Here is a 23,836-nt window from a genome sequence, read left to right as displayed (position 1 = left end):
TTTTTTCTCGTGTGCACATCCATTTTGCCTTAAAACACAAAATCAGCCTGATCATTAGATTCGTGAAACTACTTTCACGTTAAATTTGCCTAAAACTGACAGTTCTCTATCATAAATGCTGAGGTGTTGAAAAGAATTAACACATAAAAGTTGCCCTAGTGAGGAAGAAGTGCCAAGAAAATAATGCAGAGATGAAGTATTGTTTTATACCGTCATGTGCTGCATGTAATAGGCTGTAAAAGGATGAAAATCTGGGCCAACCTAAGGAGAAAAGACTATAGTGGTCACAGGAACCAAGAGGATTGTGCCTTTCATCTGCTAAGTGTATCCTGCATTCAGAAATTTGATGAGAGAAATTAGCTACCACGTCAAACAGGCCTACTGCAAAAACTGATTCAGTTGCTGCTGCTCCAGGGTTTCCTTTTGCAGGATGGCGATGTGGAGTGAATGGAGAGTGTGTGACCGACTAGGAGAGTTTGAAATCGAGGTTGGTAGGATGAGGGGAGGAAGATCAAGACTGAGTTGGAGAAATAAATGAAAGAGAGCATAAGGGGAGATGGTGTCTTGGGCCCGTATTCTCGTTGGGTAAGAAGACTCCTTAACTCCTCTTACAAAGCAATTTATCTTTCTTATTACACCTTACCACCCTCATGAGTGATATTTAGGTCATTCCATTATAGCCGTACTCTGGATAAATGATGTGCAGACTTATACTGACCAGCCGTATTAAAACATGAACTGGTAAGGAAGTGTTAGGGCGCCTCCTTATCCGATGATAATACTGGCCTTGGAAAGAGGGGTGGTCACTGAGGAAGTACAAAAATGCTTGGAGGTTCTTTTGTCGACGTCAACCTTCATAGGATGTGTTCTTATGCAACAGACAATAAAGTTGATTGAAAGTCTTAATTTTCATGTATTAAGAATATATCGTACTCTTAGATGACTGTTATAAAGGAAAAATATCGTAGTCAGATTTTCTACATCATAAGTTCCCAATCATTCTAACACAACGTTCCCGTTTCTCTTTTAGCTATGACGAAGTACTCACGCTTCACTTTTATTATACATAAATTTAAAACTCGATATTGTGTAGTATAGATTAAGTGAGGGTAGCTAAATTGGCTATCAACCCGAGGCGTCCCATCGACGTATGGGTATGTCGCAATGTTTTGTATCAGCTAGAGCCATCAACGTAATGGTACGTCGCACAATTGCAAGGTTCATAATTTGCACAATTTTCAATTTCCGCGCGTGATTTTTGGTCCGCATACACAGGACACCTTCCTCTACAAGATGCCAGGCAGGGACAATGCCTTACCTTGCATGACCTCCCCCTCCTGCACGCCATTGTCTCGGCAATTCACCTGTTACAGGTGACGTGGCCAATAAAGTCATTCAGGGCCCGAATGATTCCCCAGTCGATGACAATGTAGAGGACAAAGTTTACATGGCATTAGAGGAAGAAACAGTCAGAAATGATGATCAGGTAATGTCGCCTAAAAAGGTCAGGTATGTTGATGTGTTAGTGAGTGAAACAATGCTTATATTCCCAATATTACTGTTTGAAAACCAATATACTCTCATACTACATATGAATACATACCAAATAAATAAATAAATACCGTTTGTGAGTGATGTGGAATAGTTACCCTCCCACAAAACTCGTTTTCTTTGGAGCCAGCCTGATAGAAAACCCAGTAAGGTAAGGAGTACTTCTACCTGTATCGAGTATTTTAAACCTCAGGTGAGTGATTTCTCTATGAGTTTTCGATGTTTCTCACCAAAAGCGGAGGTTTGAGCCAAAAATTTTTTTTTCCAAAATTGGTCGGGACTGGGGGTAGTCAGTAGTGGAAAATCAGTCGGGACAGGGCAGGTTAATTTGTCTTCTTGCCTACAGAGAAAAGATGGCTAGATTATTTAAGAAACCACAAACCTTCCCATGAAACCATGCCCGGGTACTGGCACATGACATTATTATGCACATGGCAGATGGTAACAAGTTTACACAGAAAAACTACATCCTCATACTGGGGAGGGTATAACACTGTCTGATGAATCCATATAAAGCAAACTCCTGGATCGGACCTTATCTATGAAAGGAAAATGAACGTTAAAATTAACCTTCCCCATCCTAGCGAACCACTATTGGATAAAGGAACACGATATATGTCATAAATACTGCTGCATCATTCCTTCACCTCCAGATTACGAGAACAGAGGTGTGGCGGGGAAAACATGGACGACTGAGCTTTGGGTCGGTGGTGGTGGAGATGGTGGGCAGCATTTTGGGTCAGGGGCTGCTTGATGGCCACTCATCCAGTCGGTCTAACTACATTCTGGTGGGGTTTTGGCTCCTGTTTGGTGTGGTGATGGGCACGGCATATCGTGGCAGCCTCATCGCTTCTCTCAGTATTCCCAGGCTGCCAGCAACACCTCAAACCGTTGAGGAGCTGATCAAAGCAGTGGAAAGGTGAGGTGTGTGTAAGGCTGTGGTGTAGGGTGAGGGCATGCAGGGTAGTGCTGGGGAGTGATGGAGTAAATCCCACAGGAGATTGGATTGTGCAGTGTGCAGCAAAACCATATCAATTCATCTTTCTATCACTATATATACTGCATATATATATATATATATATATATATATATATATATATATATATATATACCGGTATATAAGTCCCATCCCTCTCGTGTCCCTAGTTAGGAGTAATCCATAAGTCTTGATGTAGTTTCAACGGGAGTTTATTCAGTGAAGACAAACACAGGTCTAACCCGGCCAGTGCCAGCCTCTCAACTACCCACTCTCGCAGTGCGGGGAGCTTGCTTGGAGGACTTTATGCAGGTGTTAGCATTCTTCGATTTTTTTTTTTATATGAGCACTAGTTCTCAAGTATGCACCCACTACTAGATACATATACTGTTAACTTTTACACTTATATACTGTTAGTTCTAGTTTGCAAGGTCAAGAGATTATCAACGTATGGTTACAGTATAAAGGATGGTTACATAATAGTATGGGGTTACAAGGTATGGTTATACAGTACGCCTACAATACTCCCCCGTTTAATAAAAATGGTGTCTCCTGACACAGATAGCCATTATCATACAAAGCGTTTAATTAGGAACAATATATGAGGGGAGTGAGTTTAACTAGGTTTTTAAGTACTTGGTATGATAATCATTATAAGGTATAAATTCCTATGTATGTAGTTGGATTTAAAAAGAAATTAAGTATTTTTTTTTTATACCAGGAAGAAGGAACCAAAGGCCACGAGCCCGCAATAACTGTTCCTTCCATGAGAAAAACGAAATACAAGAGAGTGCCAAATTCAAGATCCGATCATTTCGACATTCCTGGACACACTGTGTTTGAAAGACTGGAGATCATAGGAAGCAGGAAATACCGACAGAGACAGTTCCCGAGTTGACCTGGTGCATAAATGAAGAACTGGGAGTAACGGTTAACTCTTGCATTACAGAGTTGGACAGAAAAGGGATGAGAGTTCGCTGCTAGATGGGTGCTATGCGCCCGTCATAGAGGTGGAGGAATGCAAGCACACAGTTCAGAGGAGCAGTGACCATTGAAGTTGCGAAAGAAAAGAGATAAAGATGCAACAGTCCAGTGAAGAGACAGAGGTTGAAGGGAGCCAGTAAGAGGAGGAGAGTTAATGAGACGAAAAGCCTTTGACTCCACCCTATTGAGAAGAGCTGTATGCAGGGAACCTACCCACACATGCGAGTTGTATTCCACACAGGGGTGGATAAAACCAGTGTATAGAGTCAACAATTGCGCACGGGTAAAGAAAGAACGGAGTCGGCTTAGCACACCTAATCTCTTGGAAGCAGATTTTACAAGAGATGTAATATGATCATTCCAAGATAAATCCCGAGTGAATGAAACCCCAGTCATGTTCAAGGATGATGCAGGATTAAGCTGAATATTGTTAAACATTGGTGGGTACATCTGTGGATGATTTTGTCGGGTTGATGGGTGTAAGAACTGAGTCTTTGATGCATTAAAAAGAATGAGATTATTTTTAACACAGTCAGAGATACGAACAAAGTCAGACATTTGAGGTGGATGTTGCAGAAACTGAATGGAAAGGTGAAGGGTGGAGTCATCAGGGTTCGAGTGGATAGGGTTAGATGTACAGCTTCGAAGGTTATTGATGAATAAAAGGAAGAGAGTTGGTGATAAGACAGAGCCCTGAGGAACACCACTGTTAATAGATATAGGAGAAGAACGATGGCTGTCTACAACAGTGGCTATAGAACGAGCAGGAATGAAGCTACAGATGAAGGCACAGATAGAAGGATAGAAACTGTAAGAGGGCAGTTTGGAAAATAAAGATTTATGCCAGACTCGATCGAAAGCCTTTGAGATATCAAGTGCGATGGCAAAGCTTTCGCCAAAGTCCAGAAAGGAGGATGATCAGGGGTCTGAAAGGTAGGTGAGAAGATCGCCAGTGTAGCATCCCTGACGGAACCCATACTGACGATCAGAAAGAAGGTTGTGATAGGAAAGATGCTTTAAAATTTTTCTATTAAGAAATGACTCGAAAACTTTGTGATACAGGATGTTAAAGCAATTGGACGATAATTAGAGGGTTGGGAATGGTCACCCTTCTTTGGGACCGGCTGAATGAGAGCAAACTTCCAGCAAGAAGGAAAGGTACAAGTTGATAGACAAAGGCGAAAGAGTTTGTCTAGGCAAGATGTAAGCACAGTAGCACAGTTCTTTAGAACAACAGGAGGGACTCCATCAGGCCCATATGCCTTGTTAGTACTGAGGCATGTGATGGCAGAAAATACATCAGCTGAAGAAATTTTAATGTAAGCCATGAGGAAGTCAGAGGGGGGAAGTGATGGAGGAACAGCACCGGAATCGTCTAAGGTGGAATTGGAGGAGAAAGTCTGAGTGAAGAGATCTGTTTTATCAGTAGAATAGCTACAGAACCATCAGAGTAGAAAAGAGGAGGGAAGGATGATGAGGTAAAGTTGTTAGAAAGGTTTTTGGCAAGGTGCCAGAAGGAGTGGGAAGAATTTGAGTTGGGGAGTTGAGAGCATTTAGTACGGATGAAATTATTTTTAGCAGAACGAAGAATAGACTTTGGACGATTCCGAGCAAAGATGATGTGATTCAGGGGTGGGTTGGCTCCGGTACCTTTATATGCCCTTTCCTTGTTGTGAACAGCATTAGAACAAGAGTGATTAAACCAAGGCTTTCTTGAATTAGACAAAGGATATGAGAAAGGAATGTATGTTTCCATGCCCAAGAGAATATCCTCCGTAATGCGCAAGGCACACCCAGATGGCTCCCAGCCATGGAAGCAGTAATCATTCCAGGGAAAATCAAAGAAGTACTGCCTGAGGGCCTCCCAATCTGCAGCTCCAAAGTGCCACAGACGACGTTTCTTTGGAGGGTCCATAGGCCGTACCGGAGCGATAGGACAGGCTAAGATGATAAGGTTGTGATCGAAGGAGCCCAACAGAGAGAAAAGATTAACAGTGTAAGCAGAAGGATTAGTTGTAAGGAAGAGGTCAAGAATGTTGGAGCTCTCTCCAAGGCGGTCAGGGATACTGGTAGGGTGCTGTACAAGCTGCTCCTGGTCATTAAGGATAGAAAAGATGTAGGCTTGTTCTCCAGGTGGATCAGTGAAAGGAGAGGAGAGCCAAAGGTGGTGGTGAACATTGAAATGTCCCAACATGGAGATTACAGTACATGGCCATGTGAGTGACGTGCGAAATCCAGTAATATATAAATGGAAAAGTAATACGTATAGAGCAGAGATAGTATTTCTAGTAATATACTGATTAGCATTGTCCATCACTCAACAGTCGAAGTTTATTTTTACAGATTAAATATTATAGTGGTACATGATATAGTTATCTTTCAACAGTGGAGAACACAAGGATTGTCTAGATATGTTGACACTTTTTTTTCTTTTTCGTCTTCTCTTTTCCCACTTTTGAGTATTGTTCCTCGTGTCAATTTCACGCTATTGACTGTTCATTTTATTTTCTGTGTTACTGTTTTAATAATTTTCTGTGCCCTTGTAATTTTTTTTTTTTTTATCTGTCACCCTTTTACCACAGGACGTTGAAGGTGGCTGTACTTAGTATCCACTCATATGACTGCTAAAAATGCCAAAGGAAACATATGACAAATGCAGAAAGTAAAATGACAAGTTGAAAGGTACAATGACGACCCCGAAATGTTAATGAAACAAAGTGTTGTGGTGGTTGTACACTTTGTTTCATTAACATTTCGGGGTCGTCATTGTACCTTTCAACTTGCCATTTTACTTTCTGCATTTGTCATATCCTTTGGCATTTTTAGCAGTCATAGTGGATACTAAGTACGGCCACCTTCAACATCCTGTGGTGGTTGTACTATACTTGTTGTGATGCGGATTTCATGTAGTCTGCGTTCCATATTCCTAACACAACAATGCACTGCACAAATGGTCAAAATGAATCCAATTAAAGTAATAGCCACTGGGGGAAACACAAAGACCTGGATGTACCCATGAACGACTGATGGCCAAGGAAAACTGATCCATAATAAAATCACTCTGGTTGAGAAAGTCCAACATATGCAAGTTTGCAGGGATGATGGATAGATTGTCAAAAGGGAGGGTGGAAGTCATGTTGATGGGTTGAAAGATTACATATGTCTGACTGCGTACGGCCAGATGATAATGAGTGGCATAGGTAATCACAGATTCTGATTTAAGTGTACAGCCATAAGAAAAACTATCGTTACCCTTCAGAGCTATGCACTATGACACAACGACGAAATGTTGTGGAATGATGGATCAGGAAAGTTTGTACCGCAAACCCCTCAGTGTCGGTTATGTGAGACAGATATTTGAATTCGTGCTAGAGGTAATTAAAGGTAATAAGATCGTTTGACCTCTGCACATAGAGACAATGCGTTTTATTATCTGGGACCGAATTAAATAAATAAAAATATTACAGAATGGTGTAGAATCAGCAACACACATGCAGACGGGCAATGAATATGTGCATCCATGCCAGACATATGATAGTAATTCAGCCGATACAAGCCAAGTTAGTAAATTTCAATGTAATAATGATATGTATTGCCTTCTACATAAATGTTGGATAGAAGGAAAATAATAACACGTGTTCAGTCTCATTGCTTTAATGTTTTGTATACCCCCCACTAAGACACGCCCACTCCCACCGCCACCAACGTGTGGTCATCCACACTGACTCGCTCTCGTCCCTGTACGGTCTCCGTCTCCGTGCGTGACATTTCACTGACAATGTGCATCTGCTGACCTCCATATTAGCAGTCACTGACTCCATCGTTCAGAGTGGAGGGGAAATCCACCTGCACTGGCTGCCCAGCCATGTAGGCACCACCAGCAACGTGCGTGCCAAAGCCGACGCTCGCTCCGCAATGCTCCACCATACCGTCACCTTCCCTCTTAGGACGAGCTGTTCTCTGCTGAAGCGCAGAGTCAACAGTACTATCCTCAGGCTCACACAATTTGACCATGAGACAAAGGTGGGAGAGGTCTCTCGCTCTGCCATCTGATATGCTAGGGCTACCAACTACGAGCCCCTTGATACTCCTCACACTCCCAATTCGACTGTTGTACGCTTATGCCACATACGGCTCGGCTACCCCTGCAACTCTCAAATAGCAGGGATTACCCCTGAACCGTGCCCTCACTGTCATGAAATGGCAGACTGGCCACACCTCCACTTCTTGCTTGACTGCCCCTCCACTGCCACACTCTGCTCCACTTTAGATGGCAGACTTGTAAGGAGGGTCTCTCCCTTTGCCGCTGCTACTGAGATCGCTGTATATATATATATATATATATATATATATATATATATATATATATATATATATATATATATATATATATATATATGTTTGTCTGTTAGCATTTTTACAGTTAATTTCGAATGGAGCTGGTATAATTATATTTTTTCAGACAAACTGACAAACACATTTTGAACTTCTTTAAAACCATATATTAAAGAAGTCACTGTTGGGCTATTTCAACATTCTTTTCCCATAGGACCATAAATTCCAAACTTGTTTGTTATTGATTTCTTGACAGGGAGTCTTTCTTGTAAAGCACCATTTCCTCATTTTCCCTTCCCGTATTCCACATATGTATTTCATCTTCATGCACATGCCTGCGTCATTCGAGTTTTTTTTTTTATTGCATCCTCCACCACATCCTTTTTTGTTATGCTATTCCTTACACAATCTTTATTTGCACACTGTAATAAGCTTTATTAATCTCTCATCAGCCCGCCCTCCCCCCCCCTCCCTCTCTCTCTCTCTTTCTCTCTCTCTCTCTCTCTCTCATGGCTACACCACCTAACAATACACGTTCAGCCTTGCTCTCATACCTCACTAATTCTGTCCTTGCTCTGAAGCCATTTTCTATTTCTTGTTCAGGAATATTTGACAAAAATGGAGTAAAATTATTACAGGGTTTCTGCGTTGCACTTTTTCAATTTCTTGCCAACACACACAAAAAAACAACAACAACAACACGCGCAGCACCACTATCAATGACAAGTATAATTCTCATTAAACGTCTCTCTTTTCAGAATCACGTTTGAATCATACGGGTTAGTCTACAAAGAAATCTTTATGAATTCGACATCAGAAATCTTTCAAGAACTTGGTCGCCTGATATATTTGGGAGTGTCTACAGTGGAAGGCCTCAGAGACTCCCTTGTTATGAGGTGAGTGGTTTTTATTTATTGATTTTTTTTTTTTTTTTGGTTCCCTATTCATGCAATATGACAGATCATTGATATTGAGCCTTTATTTCATGCTGATTCTGTAAGTCAACTGGTAACTGGCGAACCGATAGCTTTGCATACAGAAGATACCTGGCCTTTGTACATTTTAAACATGGTGACGTTATATTCTTTTAAAGAACGTATGACGGTTAATTCGAGTGGTGGGTTTAATGTCTACGTTCGATTTTGACAAAATGCAACGGGATGAATCTTGCAGACATCTATGTTGCCACCACAAAAAGTGACAATATTTTTCAAGTACGTTAATTCCAGATCAAGGAAATGTTGAGAATGGTCTGATGAATGAACAGTTTTTACTGAATGATACACGAATTACAAACCACAAAGTCAGGTGTACTGTATGTGTTAAACTACGCCATTGCACTTTATTTTACGTCAACTTTGCCCAAAACTGACATTTCTCCACCTTCAATGCTTAGTTCCAGAACTAGACTGATACTTGGATATGGTACTAGTCACAAAGAAGTGCTGTGGAAAGTATGTAGAACCGTAGCATTGTCTTTCCCCCTGAGATACGAAAAGCTGCAGAAGGACGAAAATCTGGCCCGAGTTAGTGAAAAAAAGGGTGCAGTTTGTATGACTGAGATGTCTTCTCTACAAAAAATAGAGCATTAGTTAGGTAAATTTTCCGTGTTTGTGTATGAGTCAAACTTCATTGCATCTCGTTTTCTATCTATCTATCTATCTATTGCCAGACGCCTCAATCCCGTTTGGGGTGGCCACAAACAAATCGCCTCCAAGTCGCCCTGTCCCCCGCCATTTCACTGCCCTGCTCCCAACTCACACACCCCTCTCTCATATACCTCCCCACCCCATCCCTCCATCTCATCCTCGGCCTCCCCCTCCCTCTGCCCCCCTCCACCTCACTCACATACACTCTCTTCGTCAGTCTTTCACCCTCCATCCTCTCCACATGGCCAAAGCACCTCAGTGTGTTCCTCATAACACTTCTATCACATCCATATCCACACCACATCGCTCCTTTATATCCTCATTCGTCAGCCTGTCTCTCCATGTGACTTCACAGGCTCCTCTTAAATAACTCATTTCCACTGCTCTCACTCTTGACTTGTGTCCTTCCAACAACGTCCAAGCTTCACTTCCATACGTTAGAGTTGGTATCACAATACTGTCATGTAGTAACTTTTTCACTTCCATGCTCACTTCCCTGTTTCTTATCACTGCTTTCAAAGAACCAGCAACCTTTCTTCCCTGCTGTACTCTTTCAAGCACTTCACCCTCCAAACCTCCATCCTTACTCATCACACTACCCAAGTACTTAAACGTACTCACATTTTCCAATTCCTCACCATCCAACCTCGCTGTACATTCACTGACTTCACCTCTCTCAAAGACCATCACTTTACTCTTCCCTACATTCGCCTTTAGATTCCGTTTCTTACACACTCTCACAAACTCATCCACCAAGCCTTGCAGCTCCCCTTCGTCTTCACTCAACAACACAGTTTTCTAACAGTCCTTAATCTTCAAGGGGCAACTAATCTATTTTTACTTGGCTGTAATAATTTCTTAAGAAGCTTCCAACGACCACTGTTAATTGGCAACTGACCCGTGTCCACTACATCATAACCATTCGGTATAATAATTGTCCCCAGAGATGACTAAAACCACGTATATACAGTACACGTAAGTCAGTTTGGGGACAAAGCTAGAGAGGCGAGACTGAGATGGTTTGGACATGGGCGGAGGAGGGATGAGGAGTATGCCGGAAGGAGGATGCTGGAAATAGAGTTACCAGGCAGGAGAAAGAGAGGAAGGTCAAAGAGAAGGTTTATGGATGTAGTGAAGGAGGACATGCGGGTGGTAGGTGTAAGAGAAGAAGAAGGAGAAGACACAGTAAGATGTAGAAGGGTGATCCGCTGTGGTGACCCCTAAGGGGAGAGCCGAAAGGAGAAGATGTAGCAACGATTTAATGAATGAGGTTGCAGTAGTATGGATCTCTCTCTCTCTCTCTCTCTCTCTCTCTCTCTCTCTCTCTCAGGCAGGCTCACATCAACGGCCATACCTACCTCAAGTTCATCATCGCCCAGAACTTCACCAATGCAGACGGAACTCGGTCAGTGTACATAGGCAGAGAGACGATCCTGCCTGCTACTTACGCCTGGCCACTGCCCCACGATGCTCCATATAAACATCTTTTTGACAAGTACATTCTGGCTGTATGGGAGGTGAGTTGAGTTTACACCATTATCATATGTCCATTCATAATATAATACCTCTCTCTCTCTCTCTCTCTCTCTCTATCTCTTTCAGTATATATATATATATATACAGGGTGATTCATAAGTCCGTGAAACATATTTGAAATTCACTGCATATAAACTACGCAATGGATATTGTTAATTCATACGCCGATTGAATGAGAAACTTGGAGAGTTTTTTGTTGAAATCCCGCCCATCCGCATAGTTACCGTGGTTGCCACTAGGAGGCAGTAGTAGCAAATATGACGCTAAGTAAACGTGAGAGATCATTTTGTGTGTTGGAATACGCAAGGACCTCGTCCATTGTGACTGTGCAGTGACGATTTCGAGCAGAGTTTCAGAAGGAGCCACCTGTGTACAACAGTATCAAGAAGTGGTTTGAGAATTTCCTGGATGAAGGCTGTCTGTGCAGCGCTCCACTGCCGGGACGTCCAGGGCCAAGTGAAGCAATTGTGGATCGTGTTAGGCAAGCCTATGAGCACAGCCCTCACAAGTACACTAGATGTGCAAGTGCAGATGTTGGCCTCTCACAATCAACAGTGTGGTGAAATCTCCTTAAGCGACTGAAGATTAAACCGTACAAGCTTCAGCTGCATCAGGCTCTCCCGATAATCCCTACGAAATCATTGAGCATGTGCGGGACTCACCTAAGGTGAATGTCTTTTCCGCAATTTCGAAGGTGAAGGTGTATGGACCATTTTTCTTTGCGGAGCCTACCGTCACTGGTACAACGTACCTGGACATATTGTAAGACTGGCTGATGCTGCAGCTTAGTGAAGACAGTAATGATTACATCTTTCAGCAAGACGGTTGTCCAGCTCATTATCACAATCAAGTGCGAAAGTACCTCAATGAAAATTTGCCACAACGTTGGATAGGACGCACAGCTCAGGAAGATGATGCATTAAGGCGGTGGCCTCCCTGATCCCCGGATTTAACCCGTTGCGACTTTTCTTCTGGGGATTCGTGAAGGATTCTGTTTTTGTGCCCCCACTCCTTGCTGATCTCCAGGAACTTTGCAACTGTATCACTGCAGCCATGGCACTGGTCGACCGTGATATGCTGACACGCGTGTGGAACGAAATTGATTATCGGCTAGATGTCTGCCACATCGGCAGAGGTGGACACAGTAAGCATTTGTAAGGTATGTAAAAAAAACTTGGAGAGTTTACCTATATTTCTGTGTAATGAAATGTGCTATCTGTTGTATCGTTTATTAGTGGTGAATTTTTACAAAGTTTCACAGACTTATGAATCACCCTGTACAGTATATATATATTTATATCTATCTATCTATCTATCTATATAATGTATATCTATATCTATATTTATATGTTTTTCTATCTATCTATATCTATCTATCTATCTATATATATATATATATATATATATATATATATATATATATATATATATATATATATATATATATATATATATATATATATATATCCTTCATTCATTCAAACATCCATCCATCATTTATATATTCATCCTTACATGATCATCATCACTAGCAACAACATCAATCAGTAAAATGCGCTTTGCGAGAATGTAACAAGTGAGCAAGCGCCATACTTCCAGAGTTTCTTCTGATAGAGGCCGTAATTATAGGGGAACCTCCGATATTTCATTGCCAGAGATGATAAAATGTAGAGTTACAATGGAAAATCTGTTTTCATTTGATTTCGAAATTTGGGCGTTTACTGCTTAGAGCCGAACACACCTTTGCAAAGCTCAAGATTCCACGAGGTTCTTATTCCTTTATGAGTGAGTTTATAGTTGACAACAATTTTTATTGAACGACTGTAGCACGATCAGAAAAAAATTCAGCTCTGCTTCACACTGGAGTAAAGTTTTTCGCTTCTGCATAGCATGACGGTCGGGTCATGCCGGGCAGCTGATATACAAACTCAATCGGTAGAGAGTTGGCCTGCAGTCCTGACGGACCCGGGTTCAAATCCCGCTGGGGCAAGGAACAGTTTAAGGATTTGAATTTCATAAAATCAGACTTTACTGATCTACCAGAAGGCCCGCTGACATGTCGTAAAAATACCCCCGCTAATACCAATACACCAGTCCTGTATGAGACAGCCCTAGCATGTATTCAATATGGACGGTGGGTGTTAGCGCCGAAGTGGTGACATGTAGAGGTGTACGGTACGTAGGAGGACTACTGGGCCTTGAAAGCAGGCTGTGAAGCCTATGCCCAGAGTCGCACACATAAAAAAAAAAAAAAAAAAAAAACAATGCTTGCATGCTTCGCTCGCTTGCTCGTAATTATCAGCCATTATACTGTACATCACAAATGCATCGTCATAACTGACATCAATCATTAACAATACCATCAGCCATAATTCAGTTCAATACATGTTTAACTGAATCGAGGAATAACGCCGCGAATCACTTACTACAATCACAAGATTCACTTCAAGTGTCTTGAAAATATACGGTATAGTATGTCATAGTACCATCATTTGGGCAGGAAATTTTCAAAATGGATTTGATGCTCCATACTACCATCATTTTCTGTGGAAATTTCTCTTAATGATTTGAATGTTCATTGGTGCCACCATTTTTTTACAGGGGGGGGGGGGATTTCTAACATTGTCAAATTATTACTTACCATAATTTTTATTTTATTTATTTTTTTGCTATTGACACTTTGTTACTATCTGCCATAATTTTTGGTTGAAAAATCTATAATTGATCAAAATATTAGTTGCTACTACCAGCGTTTGCGGTAATGTTAAATACGCATCAAATTCTAACTGGTTGCGATCATTTATCCAGGCATTTTTTTTTCTTTAATGGTTGGAAGGTTACTCGATACAATCATTTGTTGAGTGGTTTCCATTATTGTCCTATTCTTGCTTCCTACTGCATTTTTTAAAATGGATAATCATAATATATGTATAGTTTTAGCTTCCTGACCTTTTTTTTTTTATTCTTATATTGAACAAAATACTACTTGCTGCTATTAATATTTGTAGAATTTTTTAATACTGATCAAGTGAAGGCGTTCACTGGGTGCAACACTGAATTACGCCTGACCCCTCAAAAGAAAACACTTTAATATGGTTAACATTCAGCAGCTTTCCCTTTGGTCTTTAGGCGTGATGCAGCGTTGCATCCCGTGGACGCCTTCACTTCATTTATCATCATCATCATCATCATTCATTAAATATTTGTATATATATTTGTGTACAGTACGTGTTCAATTCTTGGTGATAGAATAAAAATCGCTAGAGAAGATATCCTAAGCACTTTCAAAATAAAAAGTGAATACGACCCTAAATCTGACACAACTTTCCTAGGCTGGGCTGTACGTCCACTGGGAGAAGGAGACACTGGCGGAGGTAGCCCACACCAGCAGGACAACACAGCAGAACCAGCAACTATTACGGGAGCAGGAGCAGCTCAGTGAAGGGCCAGATGAGAGTGATGGCAGTGGTCGTCGAGTTAGTCTCACCATTACGCATCTGCAAGGTCCACTGTGTCTCCTTCTTTTGGGATTTATCATAGCTGGCCTGGCCTTTGGGATGGAAAGGAGTGTAGTGCCCTCGATCAGGTTCTTGTGTGATTAACCCTTGTAGCCTGATAATATAACATATTGATTTTCTCGTAGATTTTTTATTATCAATCTTTGTAGCCTGACTTGAGATTTTCTCCTAGCCTTTTGTAAGTACTAACCTTAGTTACATTATAGACTGTTATTGTTAACCTTTGTAATCTGATGATAGAATGATTTTCTCTTAGCTTTTTTATTATTAACCCTTATATACTGATAAGAGATTTTCTCCAAGCAGTGTTTTTTACACATTTCCCAGCTCCCTTATCTCACCTCCTGTTGGGTCTTATCATATTTTTGTTGACCATTGTGATGGAGATGACAACGCTGTCGACAACTTACTCGTATGATTAATGTCTAACCCTAAAGTTGTCTTTATCTCATGGTAGTTGCTTTTGGACCACCTTACTCAACAGACCCCCATGCTCCCTTATCTCTCCTCCTGTTGGGCTTCATCATAAGTGTGTTGGCCTTTGTGACAGAGAAACAGAACCATTATCAGTTTCCTCTTATAATGAATTGTTACTGGCTAAAGATATCATTATTTTGTACTTGTTACATTCAGACTACCTTAATTAATGCATCATTATCTCTTCATATCCTGGCCTTTGTCATCGATGGTTGGTTTTTGTGATGGGCAAGTTCATTGTGCAACCAAGCGCTCCCTGACATGATAGGAGAATGAGAGTGAAGATAAAAGGTCGAATTCTCGTTGGTTAAGAAGGCTCCCTGACATCTCCTAATTAGCGATTTAATTTTTAATATGACAGGTTAATATCCTTTTGTACGTTACTTATGCTGGGTTTGGCAATGTTTGAAGGATTTATGTGACACAGCAGGGGAGAGGAGTAAGGTGTAATAAACAAAATAAATCGCTTAGGAAAAGATGTTAGAGATTTTCCTTAACCGACTAGAGTACCAGCCAAGCTGCATGTCCCAAAATATCGAAGTATAGGCAGCTGTCATGTAGTACGGGACTGCATGTCGTTTAAATTTAACTATCATAAATGATTGGACATTTTTTGTTACGTAAGCAACTTTGTAAAAAAAGAAAAACATAAAATAATACTCCTTCCATTGTTTATTTGACAGAAAGAACAAAGGTCCTATACTTCGATATTATGAAAAATTGTGATACACTGATTTAGAGAAATGTGAATATTTGTGGAATAACACCACAATATAAACAAATTAATAATAAAAAAACACACACAGAAAACCAGTGCCAATGAGACATACTGAAGACGGCTAATTTGATGAAGTTCTGCTGTAAAGAATGCAAGAAGAGAGAGAGAGAGAGAGGGAGAGAGAGAGAGAGAGAGAGAGAGAGAGAGAGAGAGAGAGAGAGAGAGAGAGAGAGAGAGAGAGAGGTTATCCGTGATGGGAATTAGGTATACCACATATCTAGAGGGATGAGGAAACCATGACGTCAGTTGGCATGGCTTGGAGCAATAGCAGTGAATTTAAATAATCGTCATGAATTTAATTTTTCTTAGCCTAACCTTCTACCATGGGATTTTATAAGTTAACTAACTTACTTTATTCCTTCTAAATAAGAAAGAAGTTTTAAATTACGTAATGAAGCGTGTTCATGACAGTAGACTATAGTTTAAGACTGAAGAATGTGGCCATATTTCTACTTTTCAAATGTTTGTATAATTATTACAGCACCAGAATTTTTGTCTGGCAGAGAATCATAATGAAGCGAAGATTGCCCAACAGCAGCTTGGTTATGGGTGATGGGTCGTTGTTCGTGTTATTGTGGCCTGGGGTGGTCAGATATCTCTTTCAAGACGGGAACCAGCGTGTCCTCCATTTACTTCTAGATCCACCAATGGCGGGATCAAACCTCATTTACAAGACACTGCCGCGTCAAGCCACGCATGACAAGTTGATCCACCTGCAGAAAAGAGATATAACCTGCTCTAAATTTCGTCTCTTAACTTTGATTTATTTATCAAGTTAGAGCAAGACAGAGAAGATTCTATGGTCTCTTTGTCCTTCCTGCATATCCAAACCTGGGTTACGACAGGGATTTGATCGTAAGTGCACTTCTGTATCCCGATCCAGTCCTTCCTACCCAAGTGAGACAGGAACCCATCCAGACACTGTGCCTTCATTTCACAATCAAATGGATAAAATGAGAGAATTATATCTACATACCGTAACTGTGCTCGTTGTGAAGAATCTACAGTTTTACCTAATGACGGTCAAGTTAGGGCTGAAGTAGATGTATATTCACTAGGAAAAGAACTTCAACCTTTGGGTCTAATAATTGTCGCAGCCAACCATTGCTTCACAGACAACCATATTTAAATGTGCACTCCGTCTCCACCACACCATCAAGTCTTAGGTCTGTATTCTCTTCGGTTAAGGAAATTCCCTATCACCTCTTCCTTACCTATTTATTCTTTGATATAGCTGGTTAATATCCTTTTCTCCACTGTTTATGTAAAGTGGGGAGATAATAGGAGGATTTTCATGAGACGCATGAAGAAAGTAAAATGTAATAATCAAATTAAATCGTTTTAGAAAAGGTGTTTGAATGTTTCCTTAACCGATGAGAATACGGGCTTTAGTTACGGTTTGCCTGGATCCAGGGAGGTGTGGTGAATGTTTGAAAACCGTATAATTTTTTACTCTGGGTCCACTGCGATCTGTGGGTGTGAGAAGTGGACTTCATCCCTATGTCGTGGATAGGGAAGATACAAAACTACCCACGTATTCCCAGCATATCATGGGAGGTGACTAAAAGTGGGGGGTTCAAGGAGCAGGATCCTTTCGTCTTTTGTAAGATCTGCTAGGACTGGAAGTTTAGTGTAAATTATCTTTAAGCTGTGCCTCCTTTGATAAATTGTAATGTGGAAGAGTGTGTAGGTGGAAGGCTGTGTGTGTGAAAAACTTTCTATAAGATTAAGGATATTTTCCTTAGCAGTTCATCCTTCAGTTTACCTTCGTGTGTGTAAACAGAGAAAAGCCTCGTTAAGTTGGCAGGTATGGATTTTAAAGTTGATGTTTTCCCAACACTCTCCTGATGCTTTTACCAGTGATTTCTTATTTATGGTTTTCAGCAACGAATTTACATGTAATATAGAGTAAAAAAAAAAAAAATGCCGCTCCTGAACTATATTAAAGCCGAGAAAATGAGTGTGTTTTTTGCTACGAATAATTTGATCACTGATATAAATTACAGGGAAATCCAACGTAATTATGATTTTAAAAAGTGCTATACTCTGTTCACTTTAACTTGACCTAAAATTACCATCTCTCTCTGTTCTGAATACTGCTTTGTGATAAAAGATTAACACTCCAATATGATGCCAGTCGAAGACGTCATATGGAAAGAATGTAGATCCTTAGAGTTGTCTTTTGTTGCCACTGATCTACGTGATGGAAGTTGCGTTATGAATAAAAATCTGGGTCATATTGAGGTGAACGAACTCTTGCAGACTGACTGAAATTTTCATATCCATCATCATCATCATCATCATCATCATCATCCTGCCTCTTTCCTGCCCTGAAATGGGGTGAGGAAGGATCCTGTACACCAAATCCTCCATGTCTAGTATTTCTACCAAAATACATGTAAAAATTGCTGTAATTTAACTATGTTCATTTGGTTAGCAGTGAAATAAATGCAATAAATTTCGTAGTTATTCTTTTGCTTTGAGTGCATCCTGGATCAAAGGCTTACATGCATCAGGTAAATGAGCCATGCCACGTTGAGTACACCGCTTCCCGTCCGATAAGCGAAGTTAAGCAACGTTGGGTCTGGTTAGTACTTGGATGGGTGACTGCCTGGGAACACCAGATGCTGTTGGCATAACTCCCTACGTGTCAAGTGGGGTTGGTGGAGGATTAGTGCCCCTCCCTGTAAAACAATTAACTCTAAGCCCTTGACCACCCCGTTTGGGATACATGGCGTCTGGCAATGGATTCTCGTCATTTGGCGATGATCCATAATATCTTTTCCCAAGCGATATATATAACTTATTACAACTTAATGTCCTTTTCCGTGCTACATAAATCCTTCGCATATCGCCATACTATGTACATATAACGGAGAAACGATATGAAGCAGCCACATCCCAAAATAAATCACCAAGAAAGAGGTGTAAGGGGCCTCCTCAATCGACGAGAACACGGGCGAAAGAGGTGAATAATATTTCCTTACATCTCTCTCATACATTAGTGATAACATATCAAACGTATTATTGTCGGATTTAACACATGCTGTTGTCTATTTTTTTTAGGCGGGGGGGGGGGAGCTAGCTTCTTTTGCGGCATCCTATCTCACATATAAACGGTATCAAAATACATACTCCATATTAACCCGTTCAGTACAATCTTCAAACGATTTTTTTGAGCCTAAGGACACCTTCACGTAATCAAGGTGTAAGACGCAACCGTCTGTAACACCCACACTACATTTTTTCTTTTTTTTTTTTTTTTTGCTACAGAGAACCCATCATCAGAGCCGGAAACGATAGAGGAAATAAAGAATTCATGTTTTAACCTGTGTCCCATTCCCAGCCAACATGGCCACTTTTGGCAATGGATCATCTACATAGTGATATGTGTTGGCAGTGTAAACCGTGTTAGGGTAAACCTGTCATGAATTCACGCGAGTGTATTTATAAATTCGTGACATTGTACTTTACTGAGAAAACCACGAATTCTAGTGGAATTCCCACTGGGCACCACTCAATTCAACCGTCAATGTATTCACTCCAATCGGGATGGTTTTCAGAACATTTCTCACTGTTTCACAAGTGATCATCCTTATCCACGACATTAGTGCTTTCACTGAGTGATTTATTGTGAGCTTATATCGCCCACTTTCTTTCCTTTGACCGTTGAAGTTAGGTCACGCCCTACTTCTGGCAAAGACGACCATCTCTCGCCCCCTTTCATAGTTTGAAGTTAGTTAGCTTTGAGTCGCCTCGAGGGTAGGACCATTTATGCTCAGCGTAGAGCAGCGACTCCGTTGTATATCGAGTTCCTGAATCTCCACCCAGACGGTGAAATTGGTGAAGCGGGCTTAGCAAATAGCAGCGTTTTGATGTTCATCACAGGCACCCAGACTACTCGTTCGGCTCCCCTCCACTGACCAGTATTTCTGTTCGTTTTTCTAGGCTTAAGTGTTTTTAGCTTTAGAATGGGCGAGTGAGTGTATGCTTGTTATTTTGAATTAATTTTTCAGACGCATATAACGTAAATTTATTTCATTGTAATCAATAAATTTACAGTCTTTTCTTTGAGCTTTATGTAATTAGACTCGTGTTTTATTTCCCCACATTAAGCTTATTTTAGTTGCCACTCCTAGTTTGCACAAACTCATTACAATATTCATAACTGGTACTTCGGCAAAGTTCTTTTGTATCAAACTTAAATCCGTTGTGTCAGCAAGGACTTAAGCATCGGCAAGAACCTGTTTATTATTATTAGCATTAGTTATTGATTGTCAGGGGTGGAGACACTTTCTCAAGAGGCTAACAGTACTAACAAACAGCACGTGTGAGTAATTAGTCTCTGCTGTGTACTGTTCAGAAAGTTTATAAATTCTCGTCCTTAGAGAATTGGCAAAGTAAGCCGACATAAAGTAAAACTTACTGCTAGATTTTCACAAGACAGTTCCTTGTCTCTATTTTCAAGGAACATCCAGCATTATTAATTTTTAATTTCACATCGCCCCATGACAAAACCTTCGTATAACCGTCAAACATACCAGTTTGCGCTAGCACTCTTAGGTTTATTCAGTGTCCTTGATAACTGTTAGGTAGACTGTTAGGGATGGTTTGTAACGAGACAGAAATTTTCCTTTTATGATTGTACGGGTCGTCACCATAGATGGTACCACAGAAGGTCACGTATTTGTACAAGCAGTGTGTTTCATGCCCTTCCTTGACCAAGGCCAGTATTCTCGTCGATTAAGGAAGCTCCTAAACACGTCTTCTAAAGTGACTAGTTTTGCTTATTACACCTTGTCGTACTCTTATGTGTTACTTAAATAATTCTAATATAACCATACTCTGCATAAATAATGTTCAAAAGGATATTAACCAGCCATATCCAAAACTGAATCGGTTAGGGAGAGATGTTAGAGAACTCCCTTAACCGACGAGAATACGAGCCCAGGGATTGTGTTGGAACCCAGTGCATGGAGTACCTTTGATGAGTAGAGTGGAGGATTGCGGGGATAAAAGGGTGGCGTGACGGTCTGTACCAGGAATTATTTGGTTTATCAGTTGAAAGAACATATAGCCTACTGTGTGTATAGAATGTGGGACAGCATAGATGTGGACGTATTATATCTGTGTGTGCACATCGGAGATCATTCCCACCATGAAGCGAGGTGTTGACATGGCTGGCACCCTCAAGTATAATGAAGGCATCTAATGTTGGGTGAGAACTCTTAGTGAGAAGTTAGTCTGTTATAACACACGCCTGCGTGGCGAGGGGAAACCACAGCCATATTAATCATGGTTGAAAGCCACTTGATTCAAAGGTGTCCTGGGACTTACAACAATAATCTATCAAACAAACATTAAGAATGAAACACCGACTGAAAAAAAATATTCAGTTACTGTTGCTAATAAAATTTACCTAATTATTTATTCAAGGATATTAATGTTATAATTCCACAGACAAATAAAACTTATGTTCTTTTATCTTCCGGTGTCATTTTGGTAGTGTGCTCGTTGGTCAACATATAGTCACTGATCAAGAATACCTTGATGTCTGTTGTGAGACATTATTAATATGGTATATGAACAAAAGTTTAAATTGTTTCCCATGGCATGACTACCATAACAAAATCAGGTCATCGTGATCAACTTGAAATACCTGTTAAGACAACTAGTCGCCATCTCCTCACTCTCCAATTTCTGCATCCACTACCGCAATCCAGCCTCCTCCACTTTCTCACCTCTGCCTTCTGACTCCTCCAGCCTTACCATCGGCCCCCCTATGCAGAAGGCTTTCTGGCGTTGACCTCGAATTTCAGTCTTTTGCACCTACACGGGTTGGGTTTCAGTCATCTCGCAATTTCACCAGAATGGCTGAATGTATGACGAATCTGTTTACACAGTGGAATATGAAACATAGCACTGGTGCCACTGCCAAATTATATTCTTATATTTAAGTTTTAAGTGTCCTAATTGTTTTCAACAATTCATGTTTTCCCCTGAACACCAGGAGTTGTTTCACTCACACCTGACAAGCTCAAAACTATTCATTTAGGCTACTTGCAATAGTTTTTGCATCATTTGTGTGATATCTGACCTTTCAAATGAAGGCGTTTTCAACCGCGCCTCCTCTCACTGCAGGAAACTGACGAATAGATGCTTCTACGGCGGACAACTCCAGACTGATGCATCCTGCAAAATATAAACCCAATGGAGACAATTATTAGGGACCAAAGCACCTCTTTAGAAAATCTCAATGACATGAAACTGAAATGGACCCATCTGTGACCCAGCTACAACTGATCTGCCAAGTTTCATTGCAATCCTTTTCCAGTTTCGGCTGCACTACACAGACAGACAGGCGGATACATGGCTAGAATTATAGCATAGTAGATTGTGAACTATAGTGGTCAAACTCAATACCCTTTACTACAAGAATACTAAGTGAAGCCTTTTAAGAACATCTATTAAAAAAAAAAGGTTAAAACTTACGCTATCGTAGGTATAGGAATTCCATTTTCTTTTTTTTTCTTTTTTTGCGGTGGAGGGGAGGGGTAGGGGGAGCATAAGGTCACAGTATCAGCCAGGATGACATCTATGTTGAAAAAATCATTTAATGGGAGCAAGCGGTCATCAAACTGAAAGGGTTTATTGATACATTATGGCATGTTCATAATGCACATTAAAATATTAGTTACTGTTCTAGGCCAATTCATTATATCAGGAGGGTGAAGGGAAAACGATGATCCCCCGCCCTACTCTGCTTGTGATGGAGGTCCTGGCAGCAGCTGTAAAAGGATCCCAGACTTCCACCCTACTTAACCAGCACTCAGTTCTGTTCACACTCACATCTATTTATTTATTATCACACGCCTTAAGAAGGCAGAGTGATAATGTTTTTGCCTGCCTCTGTATGTGTGTGTGTGTGTGTGTGTGTGTGTGTGTTTGTATCAGTTCCACTTACATCTCATGAATGGCTGGAGCTATCAACATAAAATTTCCAGGTATTAAGATTTGGTCAAAATCTTGGACAAGTTCAAAAGTGGGCACTCGGGGTCAAGCTCAAGGTCGCCAAAGTGGCTGCCAAAGGTCAACTAGTTTTCATCGCCAACCTTTAACAGCATTATATCTCATGAATGGCTTCAGCTAAGAACATGAAACCTTCAGGGTATATCTTGAACTTGGCCAGCAACATAGTTATTCTAGAGGGTGATTAGCATTTTGCCTCAGAATCCTTTTCTTTCATTTATTTATTTTTTGTCTAGAGTAAAACGCTCATATTATCTAGAGCTGGGGCTTTATGTGTATGAAGAATAAGGTGTTATTGATGCTAAACAGCATCATACTTGATTAATACTATACCCTTTTTACTCTTTATGTGTGTGTGTGTGTGTGTGTGTGTGTCTATTTACAATTTGTTAAAAATCATGTACTTGATTAAATGCTTATGTTCAGTAATTTCTCGTGCATTTTTTTTTTTTTTTTTTTTTTTTGTTCTCTGGGTACCGGTAATGTAGTTAACAAATGAGCCAGAAAAGGCAGGATTGCATATCATCAATCTTCATGTACTTATGGCTGACTGAAGTGCCAGACTGGGGCTGGGAATCTTTAACCCGCCCTGTCCTGACCGATTTTCCACCACTGACTCCCCTCAATCCCGACCGATTTGGGAAAAAAAAAAAAAATTTGGCTCAAACCTCCGCTTTTGTTGAGAAACATCTAAAATTCATAGAGAAATCTCTCACCTGAGTTTTAAAATACTCAATACAGGTAGAAGTACCCCTTACCTTACTTGGTTTTCTATCAGGCTGGCTCCAACGAAAACGAGTTCTATGGGAGGGTAACTATTCCACACCTCTCATAAACGGTATTTATTTATTTATTTGGTACGAATTTATATGTAGTACGAGAGTATATTGGTTTTCACACAGTAATATAGACAATATAAGCATTGTTTCACTCACCAAACACATCAACATACCTGACCATTTTTAGTGACATTACCTGATCATCATTTCTGACTGTTTCTTC

At 40.6% G+C, this 23,836-nt stretch overlaps 1 protein-coding gene and 1 pseudogene across 1 annotated transcript; both read left to right on the top strand.

Annotated features, from left to right (window-relative positions):
- The first annotated feature begins 1,156 nt into the window (after positions 1-1,156).
- On the top strand, positions 1,157-22,923 carry LOC145393665 (ionotropic receptor 21a-like). The gene is made up of 6 exons (XM_080267715.1): positions 1,157-1,198; positions 2,205-2,470; positions 8,606-8,743; positions 10,827-11,013; positions 14,365-14,508; positions 22,810-22,923. The coding sequence occupies exons 1-6, from the start codon at positions 1,157-1,159 to the stop codon at positions 22,921-22,923; spliced, it is 891 nt and encodes a 296-aa protein (XP_080123841.1).
- LOC145393884 (5S ribosomal RNA) lies at positions 18,322-18,441 on the top strand (annotated as a pseudogene).
- Positions 22,924-23,836: the final 913 nt, after the last annotated feature.

The sequence above is a fragment of the Coenobita brevimanus genome, chromosome 25, assembly GCF_032717465.1.
Source record: "Coenobita brevimanus isolate Jiangsu-jjx chromosome 25, ASM3271746v2, whole genome shotgun sequence".
NCBI classification, from domain to species: Eukaryota; Metazoa; Arthropoda; class Malacostraca; order Decapoda; family Coenobitidae; genus Coenobita; species Coenobita brevimanus.
Note: the sequence above shows the minus strand (reverse complement) of the source record. Positions and strands in the feature narration are given on the sequence as shown.